Here is a 14,987-nt window from a genome sequence, read left to right as displayed (position 1 = left end):
CCTAGACTCTTGAGTCCCTCCCGGATGACCCAGCTTCTCACCCTATCTTGAAAGGAGGGCTGTGACCGTTGGCGAGGGCAGAACGCAGATCCGATCGACTGGTAAATCAAGAGCTTTGCCTTTCGGCTCAGCTCCTTCTTAACGACAACAAACCGGTACAGAGTCCGAATCTGTCTATCTCCCGCTCCATCCTGCCCTCACTTGTGATCAAGAACCCAAAATACTTGAACTCATCCCCTTAGGCTAGAATCTCATATGCAACCTGGAGAGGGAACTCCACACTTTTCTGATTGAGGACCATGGTCTCAGATTTGGAGGTGCTGCTAATTTTCATCCCAACTGCTCACACACTGTTGCGAACCACTCCAGTAATAGTTGGAGATCGTGGCTTGAAGAAGCCAACAGCACCACATGATCTGCAAAAAGCAGAGATGCAATGCTGAGGCCACCAAACTGAATCGTCCTCAACGCCTCTGCTGTGCCTAGAAATTCTGTTTCTAAATTGGTGAAAAAGAGCTGCCTTGGGAGAGTCCAACCCTCATTGGAAACAAATCGGACTTACTGCTAGCAATCCGGACCCAACTCTGACATTGCCTCTTTACCCCGTACTCCCGGAGCACCCACCCACAGATGTCCTCGAGGACATTACAAACATATGTAATGTAGGAAAATACTTTTAAATTCATGTGATCAGTATTACATACTGTAAGTGCCAATGTTCAGCGGTCCCTTTATTATAAAGAGGTAAAATACATTTACAGATTGATGTGATAATACTTATATTTTGAGACATTTTCAGCCATATCACCCAGCCCTACTAAGCACATTGTGTGAATGCTGAAATGTTATTCAGATTCTTTATTATTATTTTTCATCTCCTCACTTATTTGTCCTCTTTCAACTTTCACACACAACATCCAATTTTCACTGGTTCAATTTCAACTTAAAAAATTCACGCCAACCGGGACCTTATTTTTCTCATTCCACTTATGTACAGTTTTTGCGCAATTTAACGTTTAATATCAAATGCTCCCAATTCGTTTTCAATGGGACAGTAATTCAACTTTTTGTAAGTCCTACTTTCCACGCCCACTCATTTACATACAACTGATCATCATTCCCAGGTGTTAGATACAGTGGCACAGTTGGTAAAGTACATTGTCCAGTAACCAGGAGGTTGTGGGTTCAAATCCCACCTCCGACTGTACATTGCAAATGTATCCATGGCCGTTCCACTAAGTGATATACATGTTTACCAACTCACTATCATATCAGGAAATGCATGATACATCTAGGTGATTTTCTTTCAGTATTATATAGCACATTATTGAATATAAATATGTTTTGTGCCATGACAACAAGTCAGTTAGCCAAGTGGTTAAGCACTTGCCTTGCACCACAGAGGCATTTGAGAGGGTTACAATATCACAGATACTTCCAAGCCCACAATAGTGCTGTGGTTAAAGCATATGCCTACTGCGTGAAAGATCGATGTTCAAATCCCGCTTGTAGCACAGTCTGAGTTCAAGTTCATGTAATAATCATTGTCTAATTATTTAACACCCATTTCTCATTCCTAAAATTCCCAGTTTTAGTGTTATTCAACCCGCTAAATCCCCATTTATTTTCAATGATACATTCATTGGCATTCAGCAAAACATTCTTCAATACCATTTCACAACATTGGATATACGATAAGTCTATTGTGGTTTAGGTGAAGCATTTGAAGTAAACTGGAACGCATGGTTCAAATCCAAGCTTAGACTGATTGCAGTTCGACTTCTATTATATTATCATTTAACTACAATTAATAATTTGTAATTTTCACATCATTCATCTTTCAATATACTTCATAAGCATTCCAAAGGCATTCCACACGCATTCAAATATTAGTATTCAGGTTTCAGCATTAACTCGACTTGACTTTTTCATAGTTGTGTTGACCTCTTATTAATGGGTAAATATAATATTTTAAAATAAACTTAACTAAATTCTGCCTTTTTTCTCCGGGTCCTTATTTTGAATAGCAAAAAAAATTAAATAAATCAATAATTACAGATATTGACTGATTTGAAATACTTATATCGTGATACACTTTTCAAGCATACCACCCAGCCCTAGGAATAATAAATGTTTTTGGCATTTATAATTGTAGTCTGTTGTAAACCTTCAAAGTCTTGTTGTGTCTTTGGAGCTCCCTACAGAGGCTCTCCAATTTGCTGCGGGCCAGGATAGCTTTGCTGTGCTCCCCCTGCAGGTGGATTTTCTCTTTTACGATTTGAGACTGCTTTTTCTGCAGGGCTTTCAGACGCTTCTGCATACAACGGCTCTCCTCCAACTGAATGCACAATAAAAGAAAACATCCAATTATTATCCTAGTTACTGCAGCATTTCATGTTGGTACAATAACAAGTTACCTTATCTCCGCACAAAGTATGAGGTCAGGAGTGGTATTATTTCTTAAAGTTGCTAGCAAGATATTACTGTCCTACAACAAACCTTCCATCCTCCTTTTGCTATGCAGTGTGTGATTCCCTATATGTTCCTTGTCCACCTGAGTTTGTAGAAGGAGGCGAGTATCTAATATGGTTTAGCTTTTTTTGCCTTGCTAAGAAAAACTTCCTGTGTGAAGGGAAAAAAAACTCACCATGTACGCGTGTGCTTATTTTGTGATTTTTTTTTCCAGCTGCCGTCCTATGTTAGAGCACATGGCTGGAAGTGTCTGTCTAATGGCGGATGGGTACCGCGTAAGTACAGTAGAAGAAAAGGTTTACCTTCGATTAACGCTTCTGATATTTGAACACACACACTCACACGGACGTCGGACGATAGTGTGTTCCCACTTGAGCCCTGACAAATTAGAATGCATGCGTGTAAAGTTGTCAAACAGTCAAATACTAAGAGGATAAATTAGGCTGTGTTTCCTGAATTAACCCAAAAACAGACAAAAAGACTTTACTACTCCACAATTAATCGATGAGACACCACCAAGTTAATGCTGCTAGCGCTTATCGGTTATTGACATAGAAAGATGTGCATCATAAGCATGCAATATCTTACCTTTCCTACCCATTAGCGTGTGTGATGTTTTGTAGTCAGATCGGAATCTTTAATTTTTAGACATTTAAGTTTTATTTATTTATCCATCGATAAGTTGAGTGACTAAGATCGGGAGCAGTGATATGTAGGAAGTGGTAAAGCTACTATCGCTATTTGATTGCATTATTATTGTAATCTGCACTTTAGTTTGTATATATAGTTATGTTTATACTACACCTGTGTGGCAGAATTATGTTGTCATGAAGTATTTATTAAGTTTATACCTGTAATTGTAGTAAAACTGTATTTTTACATTAACGCTTCATTAGCCTTTACCTTACTGCGCTATAATACATGATAGATTTGATATTGTTTGTTAATAAAGATTAATTAATTGTTAAAAATTACATTGGAAAAGGACCTTGAAAAAAAAAAAAGATCACTACAAATTCAATCACAAATCGGAATTTTGATTGGGGGAGGGTGGTCCTAATTAGATTATTTTCCATAATCGTCCAACCCTGCAAAATAATAACAATAAAAACAAAAAGTATTGCATTATATTTCCCTTTCCAGTATTCATACACCAAGATCACATGTTGATGGCATTGGTATCTGTGTACTTGCACAAGATGTCTAAATTGTTGTCAAACTCTGTATTCTCCACACATTGTCAACATGTATAAGACAAATGTGCAGTTATACTGTTCCATTACTTGGCACAAACAAAGAGTCATGTTTTTGTTATTTAATATTTAAAAAAAAAAAAGTCTTGAAAGCATTGGGTAAGGAATGAAATAATGAAAGATGATGATTTAAAAACTGCACATTTTTGGAAGCAGGTATAAGTGAAGCATGCAGGTGCAATTATTGCAAAGGACTTATTTTACTTTCATATTGCTAATTTCAATATACAATATAAAGGCAATGCCTTGATCACACCATAGGACTTACAATTATATACGTCATTAAAAAAATTATATTGCAATTAGCAGTATCGTATTACAATTTACTCTGCAACTAACAACCCTAAAGTTCTTTTGAGACTGCACAGTAAAAGGACCAACTTTGTTGCGCTATTAAATAGCCATATCCAAATTCAAATTCTGCTTAGTTTGTAGTCTTAGGACAAGTTTCATATTTTTCAATACATAATAACATTTATATTTAGACTCAAGATTTAACAGATAATTGGACAATTTGAAAATCTCTATCCGAAATAGCAATCTTACCAGGTCTGCATATTTTTTGCACAGAGCAGCCAATTTTTCTTCAGGTGTGGCTAAGGAATTCAAGGCCTGCATAAGTAACACAACCTCCTTCCCTGAAATGAAAATAAAAACACAAAGAACTTAAGTATGTCACAAAAATGTTCACACTCCCCCATATTACAGAAAACACTGTGTTATATCTTATCATGGATAATAGTAAAAAACATAACTTGGTTGGATATAGCTTGGAACAGTGGTCCCCAAACACCTGCCATTAGGTACTCATGGAACTCAACTCCCCCCGAGTATGAGGGGTTGAGTATGAGCTTTATTAGTCCACTGTGACTTTATGGTGTGTTTTTAAAAAAAATTTTTTTTATTGTAAGCAATTTTATTGGTCAGATGTGATGAGACTGTGTACATCTGTGGGGTATATACCACGAAGGAGGCGGGACTTCCGACTTACTTAAGACACACACCTACGCCGTTTCCGGTTACTGTTGCGCCATAAAAGGCTGTGTGCCAAAACGCGCACTTCAATTGCGGGTTACCGTAAATGGGTGCGAGTGTGTAGAATGTCTCAGTTCTCCGAGTGCGTCTCAGAGTGCTTTGGAGAACTGAGACAACCTACACACTCACACTCATCAACGAGAACGCGCAATCAAGGGGCACAAGAGTGGAAGTGCCAGTATTGGGACGCGGCCTATATGTCGCAACAGTAAGCAGAAACAGCGTAGGTGTGTGACCTACGGAAGTCGGAGGCATCTACTCCATTGGCAGTTTGAAGCTCATCTGTAAAAAATCATAAATAAATCATGTTACATTGAGAGCTGCAGGGTTCAAATCGTGGGAAAAAAGTATCTGCTTATAGTTCGGAAAGTATAGTAAAAACTTCCGTTTTACTGTCCAACCATGATTTAAAAAAAATAATAACTTATAAAGGATGAGCAATAAAAGATGCTCAATAAAACAAAAACTGCATTACTGTGAATAGATATTTAATATAATAACTTAAAGCATTTCTTTATCACAGGGAGCAAAGGTACAGCAGATTAACTTATTGAAACAGAAGACAAAAGCATAAAGTAATGTACAGTATAATAAATAAAATCTAGTCTGAAAATTGTAACATTTCAGAGTTCGTACCAAATGCATCATCTTCAGCAGATTTCAATTCTCCTCCAGGATCAAGCTCTGCCTCCCTCAAGTCACTTGGGCTGTCCTCTCTGCCAGGAGTCTCGCCTCTTTCTTCTTCATTGCAGCACAACTCGAAACCAAACTCTGCAACCTCCTCCTGACAAGAGACATATGCAAACAAGGAAGTTAAAAGTGGAGAACTATAGAGTTTTTTAAACCCACAGAGTAGTAATATGATGCTATTAAAGGGATACCTTGACTCATTGAGCCATTTTCAACAGTAACAGAAAGCGTAGAAGAAGAATCAGCGAAGACGAACCACTGCTCTGAATAGCCGATAGGCCAAGACTTTTGAAGCCGCAAGGCTACCATATTACTCCTCCCAAGAAACGTTTCTCTTACGAAGGTGTATACAGCGCGCAATTCTCGAATCGATTTGATATGCGGCCGAATCGATTTTTAAACATAAATTTTATTATGGGAATATTCAACATAACGTCTTACTTAGGGTTAGGATTCACACATTAAGCATGGAAGAATGTTATATTAATGGAACATTAATCCTTAATATTTTATTTCGGTGCTGTTCAAACATGAAACAGACTGCAACCTGTTTGTTAAATGCAGTGGCTGAGTTATAAGCCTGAATTTTCAGATAAATAAATACATTTTCATACAAATCTTACAGTGTGCATGTACAAGTTTACTGATTAGTATTTTCAAAATTTGAGTTAAAAAAATATATATTTAATCGCAATAATCAATTTATAGATTCGTATCGGGATTAATCCGTATCGAATCGTGACCTATAAATCGTGATATGAATTGAATCGCCAGGTACTAGGCAATTCATACCCCTGACATAAATAAATAAAACAGTGCTGCTCAAAACTTTGTAAACCCTTCAGGCATGGTCAGATTTTTTGTATAAAATATTAAAATAATCTTATTGAACGAAAAGAATGATAACATTGTCATTCATTCTTGAACAAAGGTTGTTGATTTAAGAAAAACTCAGATTTCATGGTTGCAAAAGTATGTGAACCTCTCACTTAATCGGACATTGCACCTCCTTTTGCAATGAAAACTTAATCCAAACACTTTCTTTAGTGACTTATCAGTCTTTCACATCTACTTTTGGGAATTTTTGCCACGCTTCCTTGCAAAATGCAGACAGTTGAGAGAGGTTGGATGGGCGTCTAGCATAAACTGCCCGCTTCAGGTCCCACCACAGTATTTTGAAAGACTTCATAGACAGCCGAAGAAGAGAGCCACAAAGGGATTCTTTAGCGTCATGTGCTAACTTCGAATCAAAGCTGTTAATAAAATGAATAAAGACAAATCAGGATTAATTCTGAGAATGCTGCACAGATAATCAAACTCAATGTCCGCTACAAGCACAGACAGCGACTCCCACCTAATTTAAAACAATTTGTGGCAATCTGCCGTAATCCGAACGCAACAAACTAGATACCGGCTAACGGCTACAAACTACTCGCCTGCCCGAATTAAATTGACTACAATACAAACGCACCCCCTCACTTTTGGTGTGGACGTTTTTCAGCACGCAGACAGTAGAATTCAACAACGTAACAGGCACAATTTTTTTTCTACAGACAGTTCTCGGAACGGACAGAGTTTATATAAGAATTTAAAGCAACCATAAGGAACTTTTAGTTTATGTTGATTATGGCGGCACCATATGGACAAAAGCGTTTTTTCACCAACATCACATGATCATGTGACTGCCCCATGGCGGACGGCAAAAGGAAATGACTGTTGAATTAAAGTGGACAGGACGCGGAGCGACTTAGGGATTTAGCGACTGTTATTTTACTAATTATGGGACTGCTTGCGGAGCAGCAGCTTCGACCGCGCGGAGCAAGCAGGCACATATTGTTATTCTACCTAGGACAGTGGTTTATTTATTTTTTTATTTTTTATTATTCCAGCGATTTTTCCGCTAAAATGCGGCCCGCACCGTACATCGCACCAGCACAAATGAGGTATCAAACGATGCGGCTCGATCTGACTCGCTGCGCTATTATTTTTCTAAGAATTCCCAGTTACCATGGCGACGCTATTCCCAAAAAACTCCCAAATTAACTCCCCATTGGGAATGAATGGGAAAAGGGAAGAGAAGATCACACATCAAGCACCTTTTTCCAAGACACGCTGCGCGCGCATACGTTGTCCGACCGATACGAATTTTAGCTCATTTTGTAGGAATTTTTCCCATCTTTAGTTCAGTGTCGAAATCTTTTTTAAGGAATGAAAGATCCCCCCCCCTGTGCGGGTTCAAAGACAGTGGCTGAATTAGCTTTCTCACACACTCTGTTGGCTAATTAGCCATCCAGTGCCGGGAACCAAATAATGTATTTGAAAAAATTTCACTTCAACTCGTCACCATGGCCACAATCTTTTGTCACTAGACGTCAAATTCTCACATTTTGTAGTCACGAGTGTCTTCTTTCAGACAAACTAACTTTTATTTGGCTAAGGTGTCATTTAGTACCTTTATTTTTCCTTTAAGCTCGGACAAGTCGGACCAACTCGCCTATCTCTGCCATGTTAATTTCAGGCGCCTTCCTCTCTCCATTTCTGATAAATCATAAGTTTTCAACCTGCTCTCATTTGGTCATTTTTTATCCGATTAAGAAAATGAGAACATGCTCGTGTTCCCCAAACCCTTGCCGTTCTAACGAGCCATTCAACCGTTAAGTCGTGAGAGGCTCTTCTTTGAGGTGTGCGTCTCTCATTCAATCTCAATGCAATGTGGGTGCGTGACGTCACTTCAACTCGTCACCATGGCCACAATCTTTGCTCACTAGACATCAAATTCTCACATTTTGTAGTCACGAGTGTCTTCTTTCAGACAAACTAACTTTTATTTGGCTAAGGTGTCATTTAGTACCTTTATTTTCACCTTAAGCATCTTGAACCGTTAAGTCGTGAGAGGCTTGGTGCGTGACGTCTCTCCAACGTGTTAGTCCAATGCGTGTGCGTCAATGTGCATGTTTCTTAAAGAGACAGTAAGATACTTTTACTTTATGGTGATTATGCCTAACTTCCACATTTCTTGACCGATTTCAATCGTTTGAATTTTAAACTGTTCAGCTCATTTCCATTTTTTAAAATACATTTTCCAAAATAACACATTATTATTATTATTTTTATTTTTTCTATTAAATGCAATGGATTGGCAATTGATTAGGTACACCCTGGATTATCGCCACTCTGCCCACCCAGGGGGGCGGCCATCTTGGCCAATTGATTAGGTACGCCCAGGATTCTTGCCACTCCGCTCGCCCAGGGCGGCGGCCATCTTGGCCAATTAATTAGGTACACCCAGGATTCTCGCCACTACGCTCGCCCAGGGCGGCGGCCATCTTGGCCAATTAATTAGGTACACCCAGAATTCTCGCCACTACGTTCGCCCAGGGCGGCGGCCATCTTGGCCAATTAATTAGGTACACCCAGGATTCTTGCCACTACGCTCGCTCAGGGCGGCGGCCATCTTGGCCAATTTATTAGGTACGCCCAGGATTCCCGCCACTCCGCTCGCCCAGGGCGGCGGCCATTTTAGCCAATTAATTAGGTGTGTACCTAATTTATCCCCACTCTGCCCACCCAGGGCGGCGGCCATCTTGGCCAATTAATTAGGTACGGCAAGGACTCTCCCCTTTGCCCACCCGGGTCGGCGGCCATCTTGGCCAATTTATTAGGTACGCCCAGGATTCTCGCCACTCCGCTCGCCAGGGCGGCGGCCATTTTAGCTAATTAATTAGGTACACCCTGGATTACCGCCTTTCTGCCCACCAAGGGCATCTTGGCCAATTAATTAGGTACGGCAAGGACTCTCTCCCCCTCGCCCACCCGGGTCGGCGGCCATCTTAGCCAATTGACTACTACTAAAATTACTACAAGTACTACTAATACTACTACTTCTGTTTGTACTTGCTTACTACTTACTACTATACTACTACTACTATGTCTACAAGTACTACATACATGCGTGTTTCCACCTTGCAAGAGTCAGCAATTCCACATTTCTTGAGCGATTCCAGTGGTTTAAATTTTAAACTGTTCAGCTCATTTACAAGAGTCAGCAGTCCCATTCAAAATTTCCGCGGGAATTTTTCTAGTTAAAAGTTATTATTGTCCATCGAGTCATGGAATCTACTACTTCAAATGAAGTTCGCCTGTCGGTCTAAGTGGCATATTTTGTCGGGGCTCATAGAGCCTGACATTTACATAAGATCGGTAATTTGGAAACTGACCCTTACCTTCTGTCGCCTGCTGTTTTTACAGAGTTTATCAAATCGACGACTTTGCCAGAATTCACACCGCACGACCTATATCATCATGTAGTTCATGCCGTATCTTCCTTACAGCGGAGCTGGTTTAAAAGGTTGTCGCTGGCTGGGTATTTTTACACATTCCGTTCTATATTGAGATGTAGAGTTAAAAACTCCAAGCACGAATACCTAATCCCCCACTATTAAACACCCAAATGCACTTAATAGTTTTGAATAGGGGGGTGAATTGCCTAGTATCTGGCGATTCGATTCGTATCACAATTCGCTACCGATTAATCCCAATACAAATCTATAAATTGATTATTGTGATTTTTTACTCAAATTTAGAAAATACTAATCAGTAAACTTGTACATGTACACTGTAAGATTTGTATGAAAATGTATTTATCTGAAAATTCAGGCAGAGCCACTGCATTTAACAAACAGGTTGCAGTCTGTTTCATGTCTGAACAGCACTGAAATAAAATATTAAGGCTTAATCTTCCATTAATATAACATTCTTCCATGCTTAATGAGTGAATCCTAACCTTAATTAAGACGTTTTGTTGAATATTTCCATAAAAAATGTATGTTTAAAAATCGATTCAGCCGCATACCGAATCGATTCGAGAATTGCGCGCTGTAATATGGCGATATATTGTCGAATCGATTTTTTCTAACACCCCTAGTTTTTGAAGAAGGTACACTTAAAAACCAAGCTGTGTGTGCAGTTTGAGTGGAGGCTAACTATCTAGCTAGTGCATGTTTGAAGTCAAATTATATGAACATTGACCTACTAACCTTGTAAAAAATTATCGCTGCAAATCCGCGAATACTTTGAGGGCTGCCAGGAGTCCTTTTGATTGATTATTGCTACTCATTGACATCTTTTATCTTCATTAGTAGGTATGCAATAAAAAGCTGTTTGGTTTACACCCTTGTCTATTTGTACAACCAGCCGCACAGCAGGATATATTTTAGAAGATAATCGATTAGATACAGGACTATATGCCGTACGAGTTGGTACTATCAATGGTTTCATAAGAGGCAAGTGGTTCTTTTGCCATCCAGCGTGGTCCTATGAGGGCTGTGACAAAAGATCTATGGAAGACAGTTGTGGTAAGCATGACAACCGGCCCTTAACAACCATTCCAGTTTCCCCTATGGAAAATTATTTGCAACCCCCTGAAATAATGCTTTTGCCAGTACCTCAAAATGGCTGTCTTGTTCAGTTGGTGAGTCATTTCCCTCCACAATTCTTCTGGTCGCCACATCAATCTGACAAACTTCTGCTGTCTCCATTAGGTCAACCTAGATAGACAAAGGGAACAAGGCTTGTAAGAGATAAATGCTACTCAAAAGGAAGATATTAAATAAAAAACTAAGCAGCACAGTCAGAAACCCAATTTGGCAATACCGTGTTCCCTTGCTATATCGCGGTTCACCCTTTGTGACCTCGCTGTTTCGAGGATTTCCGTCTGTGACCATAACGGATTGTCATTTGTGACCATAGCTTTAGGTATTGCAGGTTTCCCTCGCTATCTTGTTGGTTTTCTTGCTGTTTTTCTTCCTTCTAAGACTGCGTTCACACTGCAGCTCAATTCCGATATCTGATTTTTTTCATGCAGTGTGAACGGTACAATTTCGATTTTTTCACACCAGACCTGAGCCTCTTTTGTATGTGGATATAAATCGGATATGTATGCGATGCATCTGCATGGTGAACGCTCATCCACACGCATCCGATTCAAACGCCATCAAAAGCCTGATATGCGCTCTGCACAGGCAGGAGAGGGTGCTTGGAAGGTAGACTATAGACACCTCTGTGAATATACAAAGCTGTTTTGAATAACAGTGTTAACTTTTTATTTGTTTTTAATTTAAATCACACTTGAAACATGAAGCATAAAGTTGACATTTGTGGCGACACTAGAAATTCAGCCCTGCAGACAGTTCATCACACACGTCAATGACGCGACGTCATCTTCAATGAAATGTAGCTAGAGGAGTCTCCCCTCATTTCCCAAAAATATTTTTACCTCTTCCAACCTTGCTACTCTGGCGTTATGAGATGAAAAAAAAATGAGTTTGATGGGTTTCTGCTCTGATTGCAAACACTGAAGCTCGAGGAAGCCGAGGAAAGCAGCCAAACATGAGCGAGCATGAAAACAGTCCACCAATCGGGACCTGGCGTTTGCGCATCTTAATTTGTATAATTCATGCAGACAAGTCACATGAATCCAACTCCTAACACGTCCGCGAAAGGAGTCCACCAGCCTACCAATCAGTAGAGCGCGTTGGCACAGCTAAATTTGCATTCGGCACTGAAGGTCGCTTGCATTGCAAGTCTGGTTAATTCCGTGAACACTACAACGTGACGTTGTTTTGGGTGTACGTCACTCGACGTGTGCTCTTTGCGCATGTGAGTCGCATCATGGGCGCGTTGCATTCACATTAGATGTCGCATTCGTTTTTGTAATGTGAGCAGTAGATAAAAAGATCGGATTTAACAAAAAATCTGATCTTTGTTTGGTTGGTTGATTGGTTGACAATTGTGTCACAAAAAACGAGACATGACTATAACAGCTCATGCCCCCAAATCCCCGTTCCTTTCAAAATAAAAATTCCGGTTACTTTTCAGAATAAAACACACACCAGATCCTATTTCGCAATCATGTCAGCAAAACGTCATAATCCTTAACGCTTAATTCACTGCAGCAAAAATGGACAAAGAGAGATTTATAATGGAGGTGGATTATATGACACGGCACATCTTTTTTTATTTGGACAACCTAAAAATGGATGCGCATGAAACATCATAGCAGAAGCTGTGGGAGTGGACGGTGCGGTTCAATCAAAGTCCACCTCTCTTTCTGCTTCTCTATTGAGCACACTTTCTTTGTGTTTGTCATTGTTTGTAATGCCACATTATCGCGCACGATCACACGAGATTCGGCGGGAAGTTGTCTGCGACGGAGCTGCGTGCAGCCGGTGAATTTTGTCCATAAAATTGACGTGTCTGGAGCACGCAGTCAAGACGGAGCGGAGCCGTTACGCACACGGTGTAATCTTGGGATCAAATTTATTAAGTGTAGAAGGTGTTGAGAAGAATAGGAACTATATGGGGTGGCTTATAATTACATTAGAGGCGTAACCGCCGCCAGCCCTCCCCAAAAAATTGAAAGGAAAAAAAGGGTCAAACTTCACTTTGCGGATTTCACTTATTGCAGGTAGTTTTTAGAACGTAACCCCACAATAAACGAGGGAAGGGAACACTGTAATACACAAATATTAGGATACAAAGTTACCCCCAGCGTTTTATTACTGGTGGGCTTTCCTTGATTCCCCCTACCCACCAGGCTAAGCGTGCAGACCACCTACCCCCCAATAAATGGTAGTCACCTCACTGCATGTCCCCAGCGGCCGTGTGCCAAGGGACGAAATATGCAGTTTCCCATCGCAGTTTACAGCCAAAATTAACATATTATGCCCATTACGTTCGAGTAGAGCAACACATCAGTCGTAAAGTTCGCGTCTTGCAACGAGTTTCGGACGTTGTGGAGTTAACTTCTCTTACTATGCCACAAACAGCTTAGTGAAATAAAAACAATGTTGAACAAAATCATTGCGGTCTGTGAGCAGCACCCAGTCAAAAAGGAGCCGCAGGCGTGGAGAATGGTGAGCAAGAAAGTTGGGATATCTGGTGAGTGTTATGCTTACATCTGTTGAACTGTCAACCAAGATAGCATTTAGCAGCCAAAGTAATAAACACCGGGCACCAGACTGGCTAGCGATGTTCAAACTTTTTGTTTTCTGTCAACCCTCAGAAAGGCAGTACTTTGTGTCTTTTCAAATGCATCAATCGCGTTTACTACTTATTTCTGGAAACGTCAATAACCGCCCAATTCTTCAATAAACATGTGAAGCAAAACGACTCGTTTACAACTCACGAGTTCGTAGGAAAAACTATACAGAGCGGGTTTCGACCCCTGACATCGCACTTTCAGGGCAACCGCTCTAACCAATACTTCACCAGCTAGTTTCATTCATTGGCGCAAAATACGTACTCGTAGTTTTCGCGCGGTTCACGGTAAAATAGCGCTTACATGAGAATTGCCGGTCACAGCAAAATATCGACTTCGTAGAAGAAATGAACCTTTTTTCGGAGCTAAAAATGTTTCTGAATGTGCTCACAAGAACTAGATTTGTTTTAATTTACTGACGTTTTGAAAATCATATAGGGACTCTGGTGTGACGGTGTTAGCACACGAGGAATGTAAAAGTCTTGTTAGCTAGACGAACACCAACCAATCGTATCTTATTCATATCCACTCCGATAAAAAATAAAAGAGTTCCATCGCACTCTGGCCTGACATCGATATCTTATTTGACGGCACCTCACTGGTTAATTAACAGATGTGTTCTTAAATCGGTATTCAACCTGATCTTATCGTGGGTTAGCTTTTGTTAGCGGTGCCAATCCTATGCTAACAGCTAACTCCAGAAGTGAACTTCGGTAAATATCACGTGTAACGGTCACTTCAACAGCAACTAATTCTAACTCAAAGTGGGTGACAAAACGGTGTTAGCTGTTAGATCGTCCAAATGTAAATGAAAAAAAAAACGTTTATCAAATATCTGGGGTATTTACCTGTTTCAATGTGGTGCCGGTGGCGTAACTGTTATCAAGCTAGCGCCGGGAGAAAAAAGGAAACAAGTACTACGTCCGTTTATGGCTTTCACAATAATGGTTAAATAACATTATGTTGCTTGATCACTTGATCGGATCGTTTAAATGTGTTTAAATTCCTATTTAAATCATATTTTTCTCTTTTAAAACAGTACAATTAGTAAATAAGAAGTAAAGGGTGTGTTGCTTTAACCAGGATATGTGATAAATATCTTCTAATCTATACCAACACAATATTATTTTTACAGGCTGCTTTTTGTTTGCTGCATTTACCATCAATCAAATTGCTAGGACCGCAGGTTTGTGTCTTGCAATGTAAACACATCTTCCCGCGTCTTGTCTTGTCTTCCATTTCCTTCCCTTCTTCAGTGCCATCTGAACAGATTTGCAAAAGCCAGAAATAAAGAAATAAAATTCTGAGCGTGAAGTAAATATATACCTTTGTCATTTTGTTATTTCTTTTCACATTATAGGCCTACTCCCATTATAACGATGTCCAACATATTTACTTATGAAAAAACAAACATTTTATGGCAAGTTTGTCTATTTAAAAATAACACAAACATATTTATTTTACTTTTATTGCAGAAAGTGAAAACGATAAGAGTGAGT

General features: G+C 39.8%; 1 protein-coding gene across 4 annotated transcripts in view; it reads right to left on the bottom strand.

The window, feature by feature from the left end:
• Nucleotides 1-14,459, bottom strand: part of txlng (taxilin gamma) — a 32,257-nt gene extending 17,798 nt beyond the window's left edge. The window contains exons 1-6 of one of the 4 annotated variants that reach the window (XM_077563408.1): nucleotides 14,337-14,458; nucleotides 10,895-10,996; nucleotides 5,397-5,544; nucleotides 5,001-5,042; nucleotides 4,272-4,363; nucleotides 2,168-2,338 (exon numbers count right to left, since the gene is read on the bottom strand). In XM_077563408.1, the coding sequence (XP_077419534.1) occupies nucleotides 2,168-2,338; nucleotides 4,272-4,363; nucleotides 5,001-5,042; nucleotides 5,397-5,544; nucleotides 10,895-10,987 (546 nt within the window). In that variant the 5' untranslated portion in view covers nucleotides 10,988-10,996; nucleotides 14,337-14,458. Of the gene's footprint in view, nucleotides 1-2,167; nucleotides 2,339-4,271; nucleotides 4,364-5,000; nucleotides 5,043-5,396; nucleotides 5,545-10,894; nucleotides 10,997-14,336 lie in introns of all 4 variants that reach the window. The other 3 variants (XM_077563410.1, XM_077563409.1, XM_077563412.1) reach the window with 3 other exon arrangements.
• Between the last annotated feature and the right edge of the window lie 528 nt (nucleotides 14,460-14,987).

This window comes from Vanacampus margaritifer, chromosome 4 (genome assembly GCF_051991255.1).
Source record: "Vanacampus margaritifer isolate UIUO_Vmar chromosome 4, RoL_Vmar_1.0, whole genome shotgun sequence".
Classification (NCBI taxonomy): domain Eukaryota; kingdom Metazoa; phylum Chordata; class Actinopteri; order Syngnathiformes; family Syngnathidae; genus Vanacampus; species Vanacampus margaritifer.
This window is presented reverse-complemented; position numbering and strand designations above follow the sequence as displayed.